General features: G+C 41.3%; 2 protein-coding genes across 11 annotated transcripts; both read right to left on the reverse strand.

The window, feature by feature from the left end:
• Window positions 1-360: 360 nt before the first annotated feature.
• LOC149615447 (protein piwi-like) lies at window positions 361-10,128 on the reverse strand. Of its 3 annotated transcripts, XR_016375843.1 has the most exons (8): window positions 9,194-9,334; window positions 7,239-7,469; window positions 6,949-7,175; window positions 6,582-6,733; window positions 6,417-6,515; window positions 6,172-6,347; window positions 5,961-6,109; window positions 361-4,552 (listed from the first exon to the last, which is right to left on the reverse strand). XR_016375843.1 is itself a non-coding variant. In XM_089856479.1 (4 exons), exons 1-3 carry the CDS (start codon window positions 10,126-10,128, stop codon window positions 9,220-9,222), a joined length of 729 nt encoding a protein of 242 aa, XP_089712605.1. In that variant the 3' UTR covers window positions 7,331-7,469; window positions 9,194-9,219. The 3 variants fall into 3 exon arrangements, 1 of the variants encoding a protein (XP_089712605.1); XR_016375844.1 differs by lacking the exon at window positions 361-4,552 and having other exon boundaries at window positions 5,795-6,109; XM_089856479.1 differs by lacking the exons at window positions 361-4,552; window positions 5,961-6,109; window positions 6,172-6,347; ... (1 more) ...; window positions 6,582-6,733; window positions 6,949-7,175 and adding exons at window positions 9,556-9,761; window positions 9,862-10,128 and having other exon boundaries at window positions 7,331-7,469; window positions 9,194-9,475.
• Window positions 10,129-10,224: 96 nt separating this feature from the next.
• LOC149615448 (glycerate kinase-like) lies at window positions 10,225-13,922 on the reverse strand. Of its 8 annotated transcripts, XM_089856482.1 has the most exons (5): window positions 13,489-13,922; window positions 12,999-13,101; window positions 12,709-12,921; window positions 11,059-11,366; window positions 10,225-10,425 (listed from the first exon to the last, which is right to left on the reverse strand). In XM_089856482.1, exons 3-5 carry the CDS (start codon window positions 12,779-12,781, stop codon window positions 10,225-10,227), a joined length of 582 nt encoding a protein of 193 aa, XP_089712608.1. In that variant the 5' UTR covers window positions 12,782-12,921; window positions 12,999-13,101; window positions 13,489-13,922. The 8 variants fall into 8 exon arrangements, with proteins under 8 accessions (XP_089712608.1, XP_089712607.1, XP_089712606.1 ...); XM_089856481.1 differs by having other exon boundaries at window positions 12,709-13,101; XM_089856480.1 differs by having other exon boundaries at window positions 12,709-13,288.
• Window positions 13,923-14,563: the final 641 nt, after the last annotated feature.

The following is a 14,563-nucleotide window of genomic DNA, read 5'->3' on the forward strand; positions in this document are numbered from 1 at the left end:
CTATACTTCGTAATGCTAGAGACTTAATGAGAGCTGGTTCGAGAACGACGCGAGAATTGACTACACGCGGTTTTGCAGTCCATCTTCCCATTTAGTCTGTACTAAGCCTTTGACAGCGCATAACCAGGAGTCGCTTTACGAGAATCTATGACGTTTCATCTACGTCACTTCATGACAAGCTCTCAGTAACCAGTGACAAACTTATAGAACATATCTTATGAACTTATGGTATAAACAATAGGTAGATAAAATATAAGGTAGATAAAATATCTATATTTTTATTACTTTTATAAAAAAAGATACAATTTTTTTTTTCGATCTTGTAATTTTTTAATTAAATCTATGGGTGAAATCGGGAAAGAACAAAAGTAAAAGCATTTTATTTGTAAAACAGAAATTAATTAAATTGGATACATTTTAGCTATTTTTTAATTAATTTTTGATTATAGAGTAAAACATAAGTTTAATTAAATTGCCTTAAATACAGGTCTACGGTTAGTTGGTAAAAATATTAGGCTAAAGGGCAAAATCATAATTTAACAACAAAAACCAATTTTTACCTATTTTTGTTACTATTATAAATATTTATTACCTTACTAAATCTTTTGGGAATCTGAAGAAAGAATTGTCGCAATTTTTAATAGCGCAACATTGCTTGATACTGTTTGTAGGGCCCGCCATCAGGGCTCTACATAAGGCACTAGTCAAGGCATTTGACTACTAAAATAAATCGAAATCTGGGGGCTCACTAGTCAACTTGACTAGTAAAATAATGTCCCAAATATTCGTAAACCATGCGTCTCAAAATAATTTTTAATAGAGCTAAACATTTGACAAGTCTATACGCGTTTTCATATAACGGCAAAGGAACGGAATTTAAGACAGGGGGAAGAGATTAAGAGAATCCCACGACCCTTTAGTCATTTACTCAACTGGTATTAATAAAATCCTACTTTCATTCAGACGTGTCACGTTTCTGTTTTCTGTGCTTTAGTGGTAAAGCAAATATATACATTACCTTACCATCTTGTTTTTATACCCCCAATTTTTCCCCCACTAGTCAGTGACTACTAAAAAAAATTGGGATAGGGGGGCACACTAGTCAGGCTGACTACTAAAAAAAAGTACCCTCGTGAGTCGTGTTTTACCTTAGGCTCGCGTACCAAAAAAATGAGGGGGGGGGGAAGAGAGTGGGGGTTTACAATCAACTGAGAAAATATAGGAACGCTAGTGACATCTAGCGTAGAGTTAAACGACTAAAAAAAATGCTAACACCCTTGAACTTGATAACTTCATGAACGGTAACTTTCTTAGCGACTGCGTGATAAAAAAAGAACAGTTTCCCTGCCAGTAGTCCAGTGTTGGGCAAATCGCGAATGATGTTTTACTACCAAGCCGAGGGGGGGGGGGGAATTCGGCGAATGATCGAAAAATTCGCGAATTTGCCCACCACTGCAGGCTGCCACAAATTACTACTTGCAGCCAAATCCGAGTATTTCAAAACTATGTTCTCAAGCGACATGAAGGAAGCCAAGGAAAACTTAACAGGCTGGACGACGGTGTCCGCACCGTCTACGATTTACTATATTTCATCTACACCGGAAAAATTCCATCAAATATAGACAACACTTGCCAAACATTGATACACGCCGCCTATCTCTTTTTCATGAGAGATCTACGAGAGATATGCGGTGACCGACTGCAAACACTGATCAACCGGGAAAACGCCGTAGAAATTCTGCTAATTGCAATAAAATACGAAATGGAAAAACTTAAAAAAGTCGCCGTTAAATTCATCGCTAATCATGATATATACATTTTCCAGACAACTGCTTGGAATGAGGCTAACTTGGAAATAACACGTGATATGTTTAGTGCTGCAATGGATGTATTGCGCGATGTAATGCCAGAAGAGGCGCCCGAAAACTTAAGTTAGGTTTCATTTAAGTTTGTATTCTGAACGTGTACCAGAAGAAGACAACAGAATGGTCAACAATCCCCTTATCAATGATTGAAATGAGCTCCTTTTAGAACAATCCTAGGCCTAAATCTAACTTTTTCACGTTCAAATTTGATCAACTTTGGTCAAAACATTGGTTAAATACCGTTTTTTGTATATTTCTAATTCTTGTACTTAAAAAATTAAACAAAACTTATTTTCATGAAAATTTGTGTATCACCAAACCACGTCTAGTGAACATTCCCCTGTAGAGTATTCTAATAATTACTTGCAAAATGTAATAGGACATTTTCAACTCAAAAACGCCCTTTTTGGACTTATCAGACATTATTTATAAAAATAGCATACGAACGGCTTAGGGCCTATTCCATATTAAAGACGTTTCTTGTTGTCAGGACCTATCTTGGAACTTTGCCATCGGCCTTTGCAATGGAGGCCCGAGAAGCTCGTTCCAAACTCAGGTACCTCGGCCGCCTAAAGTTCCTCCCCCAAGTCAGATTGGCCAAACAAGTGTACGAGTCCATTCGTGCCAACGGTCTAGAGACCTCATGGACTTTCCGCGTCGCGGCGTTGGATAGGAAATATGGGGTCGGCACCGCTAGGGGTGACGCAACATCCTATGACACCTGGGCCAGCCAAGTCGACGGGGAAACAACCGAGCACGCCGAACGGACGTGGCGCTCCGCAATCTCCGCCAAGCAAAGCCTACGGCACTACGGGGCTAAAGCGCATCCCTCAGTGGAGGCCTGCTATGATGGCTCTCACGGAGGAGGCCTCCTTTTCCAGGCACGGACGGGGTCCCTGCTTACGGGTGTCCGCCGCGCCGACTTCGGCGATTACCAGCGCACCTGTCGCATCTGTGGTCCTAATGGCGTGTCCAGAGACGTGTGCCTCATCCGCGACCTCCAATTGGCGCCGTGTCAATCGTGGTAGCCCGTTGGAAGTCGTCCTGGGTCTGGAGGGCTCCGTTTGGGACCACGACGCCGTTCGGGCCATCCTCACGACCTGGTGGACCAAAAACGAAGCCTGGCGACGCGCCCACCCCGACTCATATATACCGCATTTTCTGGACCGGTAGGTCTCAAGGCTTCCGTTCCCCCGCTGCCACCACAAACAGTGTAACATTCGCGCATATTGTTTAACATATTAACTTCTGCTGCGCTCCCCCACTTTTAGGGAGCCGCCCTGATTCAAAAGGGCGTACCATTGTACGGCGAACAATTTAAACCTGTAAACCTGTATTGCATGACCATTGAAGGTCGTGTTGAAGTGTTGCGGTAACTTAAGAGACCCAACTCATAGTCTTGCTTAGCTTTCTTGAGCAAACGTTTGGCAATTTGTACACCCTTTTCCGCCAGCCCATTTGATTGCGGGTATTTGGGACTAGAGGTGGTGTGCGTGAACCCATACTCCTTAGAGAATAACTGGAACTCTTGTGAGCCAAACGGAACGTTATCCGAAAGAACCTCCCGTGGGATGCCGTGCCTTCCAAAATGCTTCTTTAGGCAATGGATGATGGTTGGGGCTCCAAGTGACTTAATGTCATCTACTTCCAGGTAATTGGAATAGCCATCAATTACGACGAGATAGTCCTTATCTTGATAATGAAATATATCAGTGCCCACGCGCTCCCATGGATCCATTGGCAACGGGCGCATAATTAACGGCTCTTGGGGCTGGGTATACTGATACTTGTCGCATGTTGAGCAACTCTTGCAAGTACGCTCAATATCAGCGTTGATATTCGGCCAATACAACGCCTGTCTGGCGCGGCGTCTGCATTTTTCAATTCCCAGATGGCCATCATGGATTATGTCCAGCATGCGTTCCCGGAGCGACGTCGGTATAACCATGCGGGTTCCTTTTAGGTTAACTCTGCGTGCACTGTGGCATATGGGGTTTCCAGCCTGTTCTGATATGGTCTCTAACCCTCGTTAAAACGGGATCCTTACTAGTCTCTTCCTTGATGAGCTTTAACATAGCGTCACTAACTGGTAGGGACCTGAGTACGGAATTGACGTGAACCTCGAGCTCGTCAGATCAATATCTGACATAGCGTAGCGTCGCCGTGAGTTAATGGCAAGCTCGATCTGGATAGAGCATCGGCTACAACTAGGTCCTTCCATTGTTTGCCTCTCGCAACTGTTGATCATGATCGTTCCGAGTTTTACCCCATACTAGAACGTCATCATGCTTGCTTGCTTGACTCCATCAAAAATTTGACTGAACACCTTGTAAAATATTTCAGGTGCCGATGAGATTCCAAAAGGCAAACGTGTGAAGCAGTAGCGCCCATTCGGTGTGTTGAACGTCGTCAGTAACCGACTGTTTTCGTCTAGTGGGATCTGATAAAAGCCAGACGCAGCGTCCAACTTCGAAAAGTATTTGGCGCCTGCTAATTCCGCTTCGATTTCCTCTTTAGTAGGAATCTGATAATGTTCCCGACGTATGTTCTGGTTTAAAGGCTGCGGGTCCAGACACAGTGGGCTTTTCGCCGGACGCCGCGTTTCCAAAGGACTATTCGAAATTTTGAATTTAGAAAATGTAAAATCATCTTTTTCCAGTCTTGTATCGCGATGCCCTGGTTTTTAACTGCAAAATAAAGCTCAATTATTAGAAATTTCGATTACGATGCTTTTCCACCAATTTAGGCTATTTCTTAAAAATTCCCGGGTAATTTAGGCTATTTTTTAAAAATTCCCGGGTAATTTAGGCTAATTTCTTCCGGACCTTACATCCCTACTTTCAAATTTCCCCCGGAGCTGATAAGCCCTACTGGCAAATTTCCCCGGACCTTACATCCCTACTTTCAAATAATAATAACGGCTTTTATTTCGGAGAAATCCTTTCAGATAAAATCTGGTTTACAAAGGTGTCCTTATAATTTAAATTAACTCAAGACTAAAATAGAATAAAAAATACATTTAAGTTTTTAAAAATTTAGTTAACTCTTTTTTAAATAGGGTTATCGATTCAATGTTTTTTAGATATTGGGGCAGCTTGTTCCATAAGGTTATACCGCGAAATTTTGCACTTTTTTTTCTTAATGTTGTTTGAAGGTCTTCTACGTGGAAATTATTGTTGCTGGATCTAGTTGAATGGTTATGCATTTCCGTTTGTTTAGTAAGGAAGTCGTTCATATAGGCCGGAGTTTTCCCCTTATTGATCTGATAAGCCCTACTGGCAAATTCCCCCGGAGCTGACAAGCCCTACTGGCAAATTTCCCCCGGAGCTGATAAGCCCTACTGGCAAATTTCCCCCGGAGCTGATAAGCCCTACTGGCAAATTTCCCCCGGAGCTGATAAGCCCTACTGGCAAATTTCCCCCGGAGCTGATAAGCCCTACTGGCAAATTTCCCCCGGAGCTGATAAGCCCTACTGGCAAATTTCCCCCGGAGCTGATAAGCCCTACTGGCAAATTTCCCCCGGAGCTGATAAGCCCTACTTTCAAATTTCCCCCGGAGCTGATAAGCCCTACTGGCAAATTTCCCCCGGAGCTGATAAGCCCTACAAGCTCCGGGGTTATTTGAAAAGTGGGGCTACAAGCTCCGGGGTTATTTGAAAAGTGGGGCTACAAGCTCCGGGGTTATTTGAAAAGTGGGGCTACAAGCTCCGGGGTTATTTGAAAAGTGGGGCTACAAGCTCCGGGGTTATTTGAAAAGTGGGGCTACAAGCTCCGGGGTTATTTGAAAAGTGGGGCTACAAGCTCCGGGGTTATTTGAAAAGTGGGGCTACAAGCTCCGGGGTTATTTGAAAAGTGGGGCTACAAGCTCCGGGGTTATTTGAAAAGTGGGGCTACAAGCTCCGGGGTTATTTGAAAAGTGGGGCTACAAGCTCCGGGGTTATTTGAAAAGTGGGGCTACAAGCTCCGGGGTTATTTGAAAAGTGGGGCTACAAGCTCCGGGGTTATTTGAAAAGTGGGGCTACAAGCTCCGGGGTTATTTGAAAAGTGGGGCTACAAGCAAGGTTAAAATGTTAATATTCAAATAACCCCGACTAACCATTTTTCAGTTGCAAATTTGTCAGTTCTTTCCTCAAAACCTGGACTTCCGCCTTGTATTCATATATGGCGTTTTCCAGGTGGAAGACTTCTTCTTGTAAACAATGAAGCCTACGATTCTTTTGTTGAAGGAGTTTTCCAGCCACAGTGCTAAATTTGTTTAATCAAGAATTAAGAGTCTAAGAAATAAATTGCTAAAGTCTCTAACGAACCTAGCATCTTGTAGAAGCTCTTCACGTTCAAGGAGTAACGCTTTGTTTTCATCTTGGACAATTTCAAAATTAGTTTCAAGCTCTTGACATCGAGCGTTTAATTTTTTTCTTGCTTCATGATCTAGTTGAAGATATTCGGTCATTTTATTAACATCCCTGATGTCGGTCCTGAGAAGCTAAAGGATTTAAATTATTTTATTATTTAATCACGGTTATTTTTCGGGAAGAAAATAAAGATCCGATACCTGTTTGATCGCGTTCTTAACAACTTGTTGCGCATTTACCTCCAACCCAAAAATGGCTTCGTAGTAGTAGCAGTAATAAACACACTAACTCCGTGGGATCTGAAATTGTTAATAATTGACGTGGTTAACTTAATTTAATTTAATTAAATTAAATTAAATAATGACCAGGGCATTCGATGCAACAAAGTTTCTTGATGGCGTCATAACGATCCTCTTTGTTGTTTGGCACAATGGCCACAATAAGGGTGGCTCCCATCTTAAACGCCTCTTTGATTTCGTTGAGGAATGACGTCGTTCTGTCGTCACTGACGCTCATTCTAAAATAATTTAAAATTATATTTTTAAATATAGTACTTCATACCTTCAATGTCAGTACTCTCTCTCTCTCTCCACTTTTAATAATAAAATTTAATTTTAAATAATAATTTTAAAAATAGGAAAGTAAGTACTGTAAGATAAAAGTTTTTGCAGCCGCGACGCGAATACTACAAGTTAAAAGCAAGTACTATTAATTAAAAATCAATAAAATTACATTTTTGGAGCAGCGACATTCATCTTGAACGTTTCATACAACTCGTCGCAATTTGGACGATCGCGTTCGGTCGAAATGATCGCGAACTTGTCCATGTGACGAGGATTATCCTTGCCAAAATCCCTGTCTTTGGCAGAAAACTCCGACCTTCCTTGAATGATTTTTTCTTGCAACTGCAATGGTTCGCTTCCGTAACTTATTCCCCATTTTTCCATATCCTCTTTAACCTGAATAGTTAATTAAGTTAGTTAAGAACGCGACGCGCCAATTAAAATTTGACAATAATTTACCTTGGCGTTGGTAAGACAGCGATTCATGAAGCTCTTGACCATTTCAACGCGGCTTCTAGGTCCGGGACGAGTCGTTGTCGCCACTTCCCTCATCAAATTGAAATGGCTTCTCATGATGTCGGTTAAACCAGTCATGACGCACAGTTGAGGAATCAAATAAACGACGTCTTTAGCGTCCGAACGAAAATCTCGTTCTTTAGGTTGAAGATCACTAATGGTAATATCGTATTGCTACAAAACAAGAAAAAGAAACCGTAGATACCATTATTTCATACAACTTTATGAAAACCGATTTCCACGTTTTTTCGCCCCAATTTTTCCACGTTTCATCGCCCCAATTTTTCCACGTTTCATCGCCCCAATTTTTCCACGTTTCATCGCCCCAATTTTTCCACGTTTCATCGCCCCAATTTTTCCACGTTTCATCGCCCCAATTTTTCCACGTTTCATCGCCCCAATTTTTCCACGTTTCATCGCCCCAATTTTTCCACGTTTCATCGCCCCAATTTTTCCACGTTTCATCGCCCCAATTTTTCCACGTTTCATCGCCCCAATTTTTCCACGTTTCATCGCCCCAATTTTTCCACGTTTCATCGCCCCAATTTTTCCACGTTTCATCGCCCCAATTTTTCCACGTTTCATCGCCCCAATTTTTCCACGTTTCATCGCCCCAATTTTTCCACGTTTCATCGCCCCAATTTTTCCACGTTTCATCGCCCCAATTTTTCCACGTTTCATCGCCCCAATTTTTCCACGTTTCATCGCCCCAATTTTTCCACGTTTCATCGCCCCAATTTTTCCACGTTTCATCGCCCCAATTTTTCCACGTTTCATCGCCCCAATTTTTCCACGTTTCATCGCCCCAATTTTTCCACGTTTCATCGCCCCAATTTTTCCACGTTTCATCGCCCCAATTTTTCCACGTTTCATCGCCCCAATTTTTCCACGTTTCATCGCCCCAATTTTTATAGAAATAGATAAAAAATACCGCATGTCACCCAAAAAGAACAAGGAGAAAGTTCTATTAATGTTACCTAATTGTGATATTAAGATTATAATATCAACAAGCCATTTTCCACCTTTCCTAAAAGTGTGATTCCCTTTTAGAATAAATATTGGTAAATTAGACCTAATTTAATTGAGATCTTTAATTATACTAATCTGAAACAATTTGAATTAAATTCAATACAAAGGTCCAGTTTACATTAAGAACAAACTAATTAACAAACATACTTTCAAATATTTCTTCTTCAGAGTCGTCTAATAATAACACCCCATTTGAGTTATTCAGACAATTTTTCCGCGTTTCATCGCCCCAATTTTTTCCGCGTTTCATCGCCCCAATTTTTTCCGCGTTTCATCGCCCCAATTTTTTCCGCGTTTCATCGCCCCAATTTTTTCCGCGTTTCATCGCCCCAATTTTTTCCGCGTTTCATCGCCCCAATTTTTTCCGCGTTTCATCGCCCCAATTTTTTCCGCGTTTCATCGCCCCAATTTTTTCCGCGTTTCATCGCCCCAATTTTTTCCGCGTTTCATCGCCCCAATTTTTTCCGCGTTTCATCGCCCCAATTTTTTCCGCGTTTCATCGCCCCAATTTTTTCCGCGTTTCATCGCCCCAATTTTTTCCGCGTTTCATCGCCCCAATTTTTTCCGCGTTTTTTTCGCCCCAATTTTTTCCGCGTTTCATCGCCCCAATTTTTTCCGCGTTTCATCGCCCCAATTTTTCCACGTTTTTTCGCCCCAATTTTTCCACGTTTTTTCGCCCCAATTTTTCCACGTTTTTTCGCCCCAATTTTTCCACGTTTTTTCGCCCCAATTTTTCCGCGTTTTTTTCGCCCCAATTTTTCCACGTTCTTCGCCCCCGCGTAAACCACGTTTTTCCCCATAAATTTCTCAGTTTTTTTCCCCCGACTTGTATGAACCTTATTATAAAGCCTGCTTTGAGAATTCCTCACCTTCTTGTAGTCCTCCACGTAACTGATCAATGCGGTCTTCCTCGTTTCGAAAGTGATACTTTTGGACACTTGGTGCTGTCAAAATCATCCAAGGAGTAAGTCTTGTTGACGATGCAACCGGCCAATTCCTTCGAGCAATTTTGAAGGTAATTGTTCTTATCTCTAGCGTAACGTTGGCGAAGCTGTTGCAAAACAACAACCTTGTGAATGACGTCGACCACCATCAAAAGGCTGTTCTCGTACACGCGAATAGCAGTCAAGACTCCGGGCCATAGCTCAATCCTGAAAAGAAAACGGGCCATTCAAGACCAACCTTAACAACTAATCCCAAGGTCGCCACCGCAAACTAAAAAGGTTCTTACTTGTATTGTTCAATTGGAAGCGCCGCTTCTTTATCAAACATATTACGACCCATGGCGACAAAGCCCATATGCAAAAAGTTCTTTCTTTGCTGAGTATTCGTTAAACGCAACACTTCAGGGTGACGCCCATTCAACTCCCCAGTATGCTTAACGGTAATCTGAATGTTTTCGTCGTACGTTGTGCATTTGGACCATAAAATCAGCTCCTAAACACAAACGAAAACCATTAAAGAAACCTCACCCATATAACGCCCCGAATTTTCCACGTTTCCCCCATATAATGCCCCGAAATTTCCAATTACTTACATCCTTTGGAAGACGAGTAGTGGTGGTTTTCAGATCTTCCATGCCATCAAAAACGAAACTTCGTCCAATGACGTCCAAATGATCAAAGAGCATTTTTGACGATTCAATTGACGGACTAAAGTCCACGCGATACTGATAGAAGATGAAGTCAGACCCAAAGGCGGACGTGACTTTGGCGTAGTTGGTTAGTAGATCGGTTCCCCTTTTATCAAGGCAGCTCGGGGGTCGGCAATGAACCTCGTCCTTGGCGGGTGGGCGTCCTCTCATGGCGCCACGTCCACCCGGTTGGCCAACTGTAACTGCCAACTGTTACTGTAACCAGTGGTTATGGCTTGTACCGAGGCGGAGGCGGCCCCATCTAATCTAGCTTCTGACGTCACACCTCCTCGATGGAGGGCGCGTCCAGCCCCCGCTGGTTGAGGGGGTTGGGCAACAGGGGGGCGAACTACCGCCGGGAATTGGCTGGCCGGAGTGGTAATTGCGATAACGTCCGTTGGACGTCTGGCTGGTTCGGGTGGTTTTTGACCCCTGGCACGTCCGCGGGCGACCTTCCGACAGGGTTGTCTGAATCGGCCATTTTTCAACAGGATTTAAAGTTAATTTCACAGTGGGTTCATGCAAGGAATACCGATTTCCCCGACAGGTTTTTCCCCCATACGTTTGCCTAAGTTTAAAACGTTTTTCCCCCATAAATAGAGTAATGAAAAGGGGAGTGTTCTTTAATACTTGAGGCAACCACCTCAGAGCAGACTTAGTCCGGGGAAATTTGAAAAGTAGGGCTATAAGCTCCGGGGGAATTTAGGCTATTTTCAAAGTCCCCGGGCAATTTGGGCTATTTTCAAAGTCCCCGGGCAATTTGGGCTATTTTCAAAGTCCCCGGGCAATTTGGGCTATTTTCAAAGTCCCCGGGCAATTTGGGCTATTTTCAAAGTCCCCGGGCAATTTGGGCTATTTTCAAAGTCCCCGGACAATTTGGGCTACTTTTTAAAATCCCCGGACAATTTTGGCCTATTTTTTAAAATCCCCGGGCAATTTGGGCTATTTTTTAAAATATCCCCCAGACCTTATAGCCCTAGTTTCAAATTTCCCTGCTGGGCAGTTTTCTTCATTTCATAAAATAGTCGGGTCAATTAATTTTTATTCTAATCTAATCAAATTAGGTGAAAATAGGCGAAAATAAAATATTAAGGATCTTACTTCTTCTAATTTTAAATTCCTTTCAACATAAGAAGAGTTCTCCATTTCCAGTTTTACAATTTGTTTTTTGACATCAGTTAGGTCACTCAGCTTAATAGTTGAGGCTCTCCAGGTTTGTAATAAAATAAATACTTGGCATTTCGCAATTTTGCTCAAACCTCCGCCTTTAACCAATGATAAACGTTTCCCAATTGAATTTAGTTCCTTAATATCAGCACCACGACTTGTAAGTAGCTTAGTAGCCAGTAACTTATCATCTAAAGTTACTGGAGGATTGGGATATGGCAACAAAGCCATATCCCCCCCGTCTTTAAATATAAAATAACAACCAGACGGTTACTATTTCAATAACTATGGTCAGTAGCCCTATCTTGGAACTCTTTCTCAAGCTCTTTGGAAAGTGAGATTTTTCAGTACCAAATAAGTTACTGAAGTGAACAAGCAGACCAATACAATAAGTTTGAATTATTGCCGATCGATTGCACCCATTTTCAGATTGCAAAGACGCATATTTTTCCTGCAAAATGAGTTTTAGAAAAGGTCGATTTCAGCCCTAACTTGGAACGGTCCGTCCTAAATTGGAACGCCCCCGTCCTAAATTGGAACACCCCGTCCTAATTTGGAACACCCTATTTTAAATACAAAAAAATCTGAGTTTTTGTAACTAATAATAAGCAAATATAATTTGTTAGCGGTGCTACGACCATCTAGCGACCAACGTTTACCCTTTTATACCTGTACATATATTTTAAAGGGCACTGAGTGTCATCTGCTTAGAGCTCCAAAAATTGGCGCGCTCTCATGTTCATTACGGTTAAACATTGTAAATTAAATGCACTCTAACGGTATTTCGAGTGAAATAATTACAAAGTTAGATCAAAGTAACCTACACTGTTAAGTTTTTGTGGCGTAATTGTGTCGAATCCTCATTTTACATCAAGTGAGTCATGATACGGTGTTTGAAACCCAATATCACTAGGCGAAACATGCTAAATCAGCTAAAATTGGCATCACGTTTATGACTAAATCTGGATACTGGGCTAATAATTCCCGTATCTTTTTTGCATCTTAATCTACGCTTACGGGACCAAAATTATTAAGCAGGTAATGAATCAACGCATCTTCTAAGGTCTTTTTTGTTGTCCTTTAGTGAGTAAAACATTAGTTATGGAAGTAAAAAGATAGAGTAAATTTTCGTGTTTCGGGGTGTTCCATTTTAGGCAAATGAGGACATATTTTCAATTCGAGTTTTCTCAATAATTTTTAGGCCTAACCTGGCGTTTAAAGTGTTTAATTTGAAGAGAAAGATCCGAAGTTTTCAATGGAATTGTTTTCGTAAGCCTATGTTTTTCCCATTGGCCGTGAAAGCTTATGTCCCGAGACCCATGGGCATTTTGGAAAAAATAAATTATGCGAAATATGAGGTTGTCTAATTATGCTTGTATCTTCTCTGGATTTTATGATAGAGTCTTAAGGCCGTGTTATATGGATAGAGGGATTTTCAATCTTCCAAATAAGCCCTTAAAATATTTATTTGAAGCTCACAAACTTATGTTATGACCATTTTAAGAAAAGTGTTCCAAATTAGAGCTGTTCCAAATTAGGGCTGCTGACCCTAGTAGCGTAATTAAAACATTTAAACGTCCCTACCACTGATTAAAATCATTTGGTGATGGGGATTCAACGCAATTGTAAATTGATTTTGCAGCGTTTGAGGCATCATTATCTGGAAGATTGTTCTTATCGCCTTCGTGAATTTCAATTCTGCTCTCGGGGTTATTAACAATGTAGCTTTGTTTCATTCCAATTGGAACAGATATAATCCCACCCATCAAATGTTCGCTAACAACTTTCTCTAAGGCACTACACATACCAGTTACGGCTTTACCAAATCCAACGATATGGATATTTTTACGCAAATGATATTCGTGTTTTTCTACCTGAATTTTATCGTGGTCTAAAGGTTTAACAAAGTTTTTCATCAAAACATCGGACTTAACCGCCTCGGTGCCGTACTTTAAAATATCCCGAACATGCGTTTTTCTAAGCATTTTTTTAAGAAATTATTGTTAAACGTTTGTAAGTTTAGACTGGCGATACACCCTTCTTTTGTTCCTAAACCCTATAGTGTGCTACCGCGAAGCTGGGGGGGAGGAAACTGTGACGTCAATATTGGGTCCCGAATTTGTATTGCCCAAGCTGACGACCTCGCGACTGCCAATATGGTCGCCTGAAAATAAGATAAGAGCACGTGACGTCACTACAAAGTTCGTGGTAACACACTATTTTATGATAAGAAATCCAATCAGAAAATCTTTGCTTCACTAAGCCTTGGTTAGTCAACCGCTTTTGGCTGAGTGATAACAGCCATCTAATCGTAATCGCTTATCAAACACATTAAAAACCAATAAAATAGTGATGTATATTTACCCTTAATCCGGAATAAACGCGATAAAAACTGATCTAATTAATGAAAATTAATTAAAAGGCTAAACAAACTCTAAAAATAGCGCTAATAACTTGGCGTGGCGGTGGCGGCCATTACTGTGCAAAGTTCAAGCAAAGAGAATATAGGGGAGGAGTGGAAAGAGGGGAAAATCAAGAGGCTCTTTTCTACCGCGCATCTTCAATGCGCAGTACCGAGGCATTTCCGTTTGAGACATTTACGGAATCGTAGGTGGCGCGACTGAGCCGGAAACTCCCTCGGGCCGGAAATAAGAAAACTTTTTTATGGGACAAGTGTCCAGTGACCCCCTGTTTGAATGAGAAATTTATAGGACATTGTCCACTGAGTTTGCAAAAATAGTGTCGCTTCTCCATAGCCAAGCTATCAAAAATTCGGTAAATTTATTGGTCAAACTGTCCAGTGACCCCCTTAGTTTTTAAAAATTTTTTGGACATTTTAAAATTTTATTGGACAATGTCCAGTGTCCTGTGCTTATTTCCGGCCCTGACCAAGCGGGGGAGCTTCCACTCCTCCCCTACATTCTCTTTGGTTCAAGTGTTCAACCTGCAGGGCTCAGTCTTGGAAATAAGGATTTTTTTGAAACTAGTCCTCGGGACCAGTGACCCCCAGCGTCTACAATATTAAACTGGTCCTTGGGACCAGTGACCCTATCCCTAATTTATTTTTTACTAATCCTATTGAAAAATTAAGGGAGTATTTCGTTGACGCACAGCCCACTCGATCGGGCTATAGATGCAAAATTATGTCAAAAATCAGAGTTAACTCTTAACATTTCCGTCCTAATTTTGAAAATACTGGTTGAAATCTCTTGAAATTTTAATGAGATTTGCAAAATAATGTTTGGTATTTTTGTGCAAAGTTTTTCTCTTACAAAGCTTTTTGTAACAACATTAAAACGAAAATGAACCATAATTTAATGGCTTAGTCTCAAACAGTTTAAATTTGTTTCTTTCAGCTTCACTGGTTCGAGTCTCTTGAAATTTTAGTGAAAGGCATATTTAAAGTTTTTAAATTATTGTGGAAAATTTCGAACTTTTA

This window comes from Phalangium opilio, unplaced genomic scaffold, assembly GCF_054372755.1.
Source record: "Phalangium opilio isolate 3A_F unplaced genomic scaffold, DU_Popi_V2 ptg000217l_1, whole genome shotgun sequence".
NCBI lineage: Eukaryota > Metazoa > Arthropoda > Arachnida > Opiliones > Phalangiidae > Phalangium > Phalangium opilio.

Bases quoted from the DNA above. Each gene is read 5' to 3' on its own strand.
- LOC149615447 (XM_089856479.1), bottom strand. From the start codon at position 10,128: ATGAGAGGACGCCCACCCGCCAAGGACGAGGTTCATTGCCGACCCCCG. The intron at 9,762-9,861 runs GTAAGTAATTGG...GTTTGTGTTTAG, and splicing joins CTACTCGTCTTCCAAAGGAT to GAGCTGATTTTATGGTCCAA. The intron at 9,476-9,555 runs GTAAGAACCTTT...TTTTCTTTTCAG, and splicing joins CTTCCAATTGAACAATACAA to GATTGAGCTATGGCCCGGAG.
- LOC149615448 (XM_089856482.1), bottom strand. From the start codon at position 12,781: ATGATGCCTCAAACGCTGCAAAATCAATTTACAATTGCGTTGAATCCC. The intron at 11,367-12,708 runs GTAGGGACGTTT...TTATATTTAAAG, and splicing joins CCAAATGATTTTAATCAGTG to ACGGGGGGGATATGGCTTTG. The intron at 10,426-11,058 runs GTAAGATCCTTA...TGGCCGATTCAG, and splicing joins GGAATTTAAAATTAGAAGAA to ACAACCCTGTCGGAAGGTCG.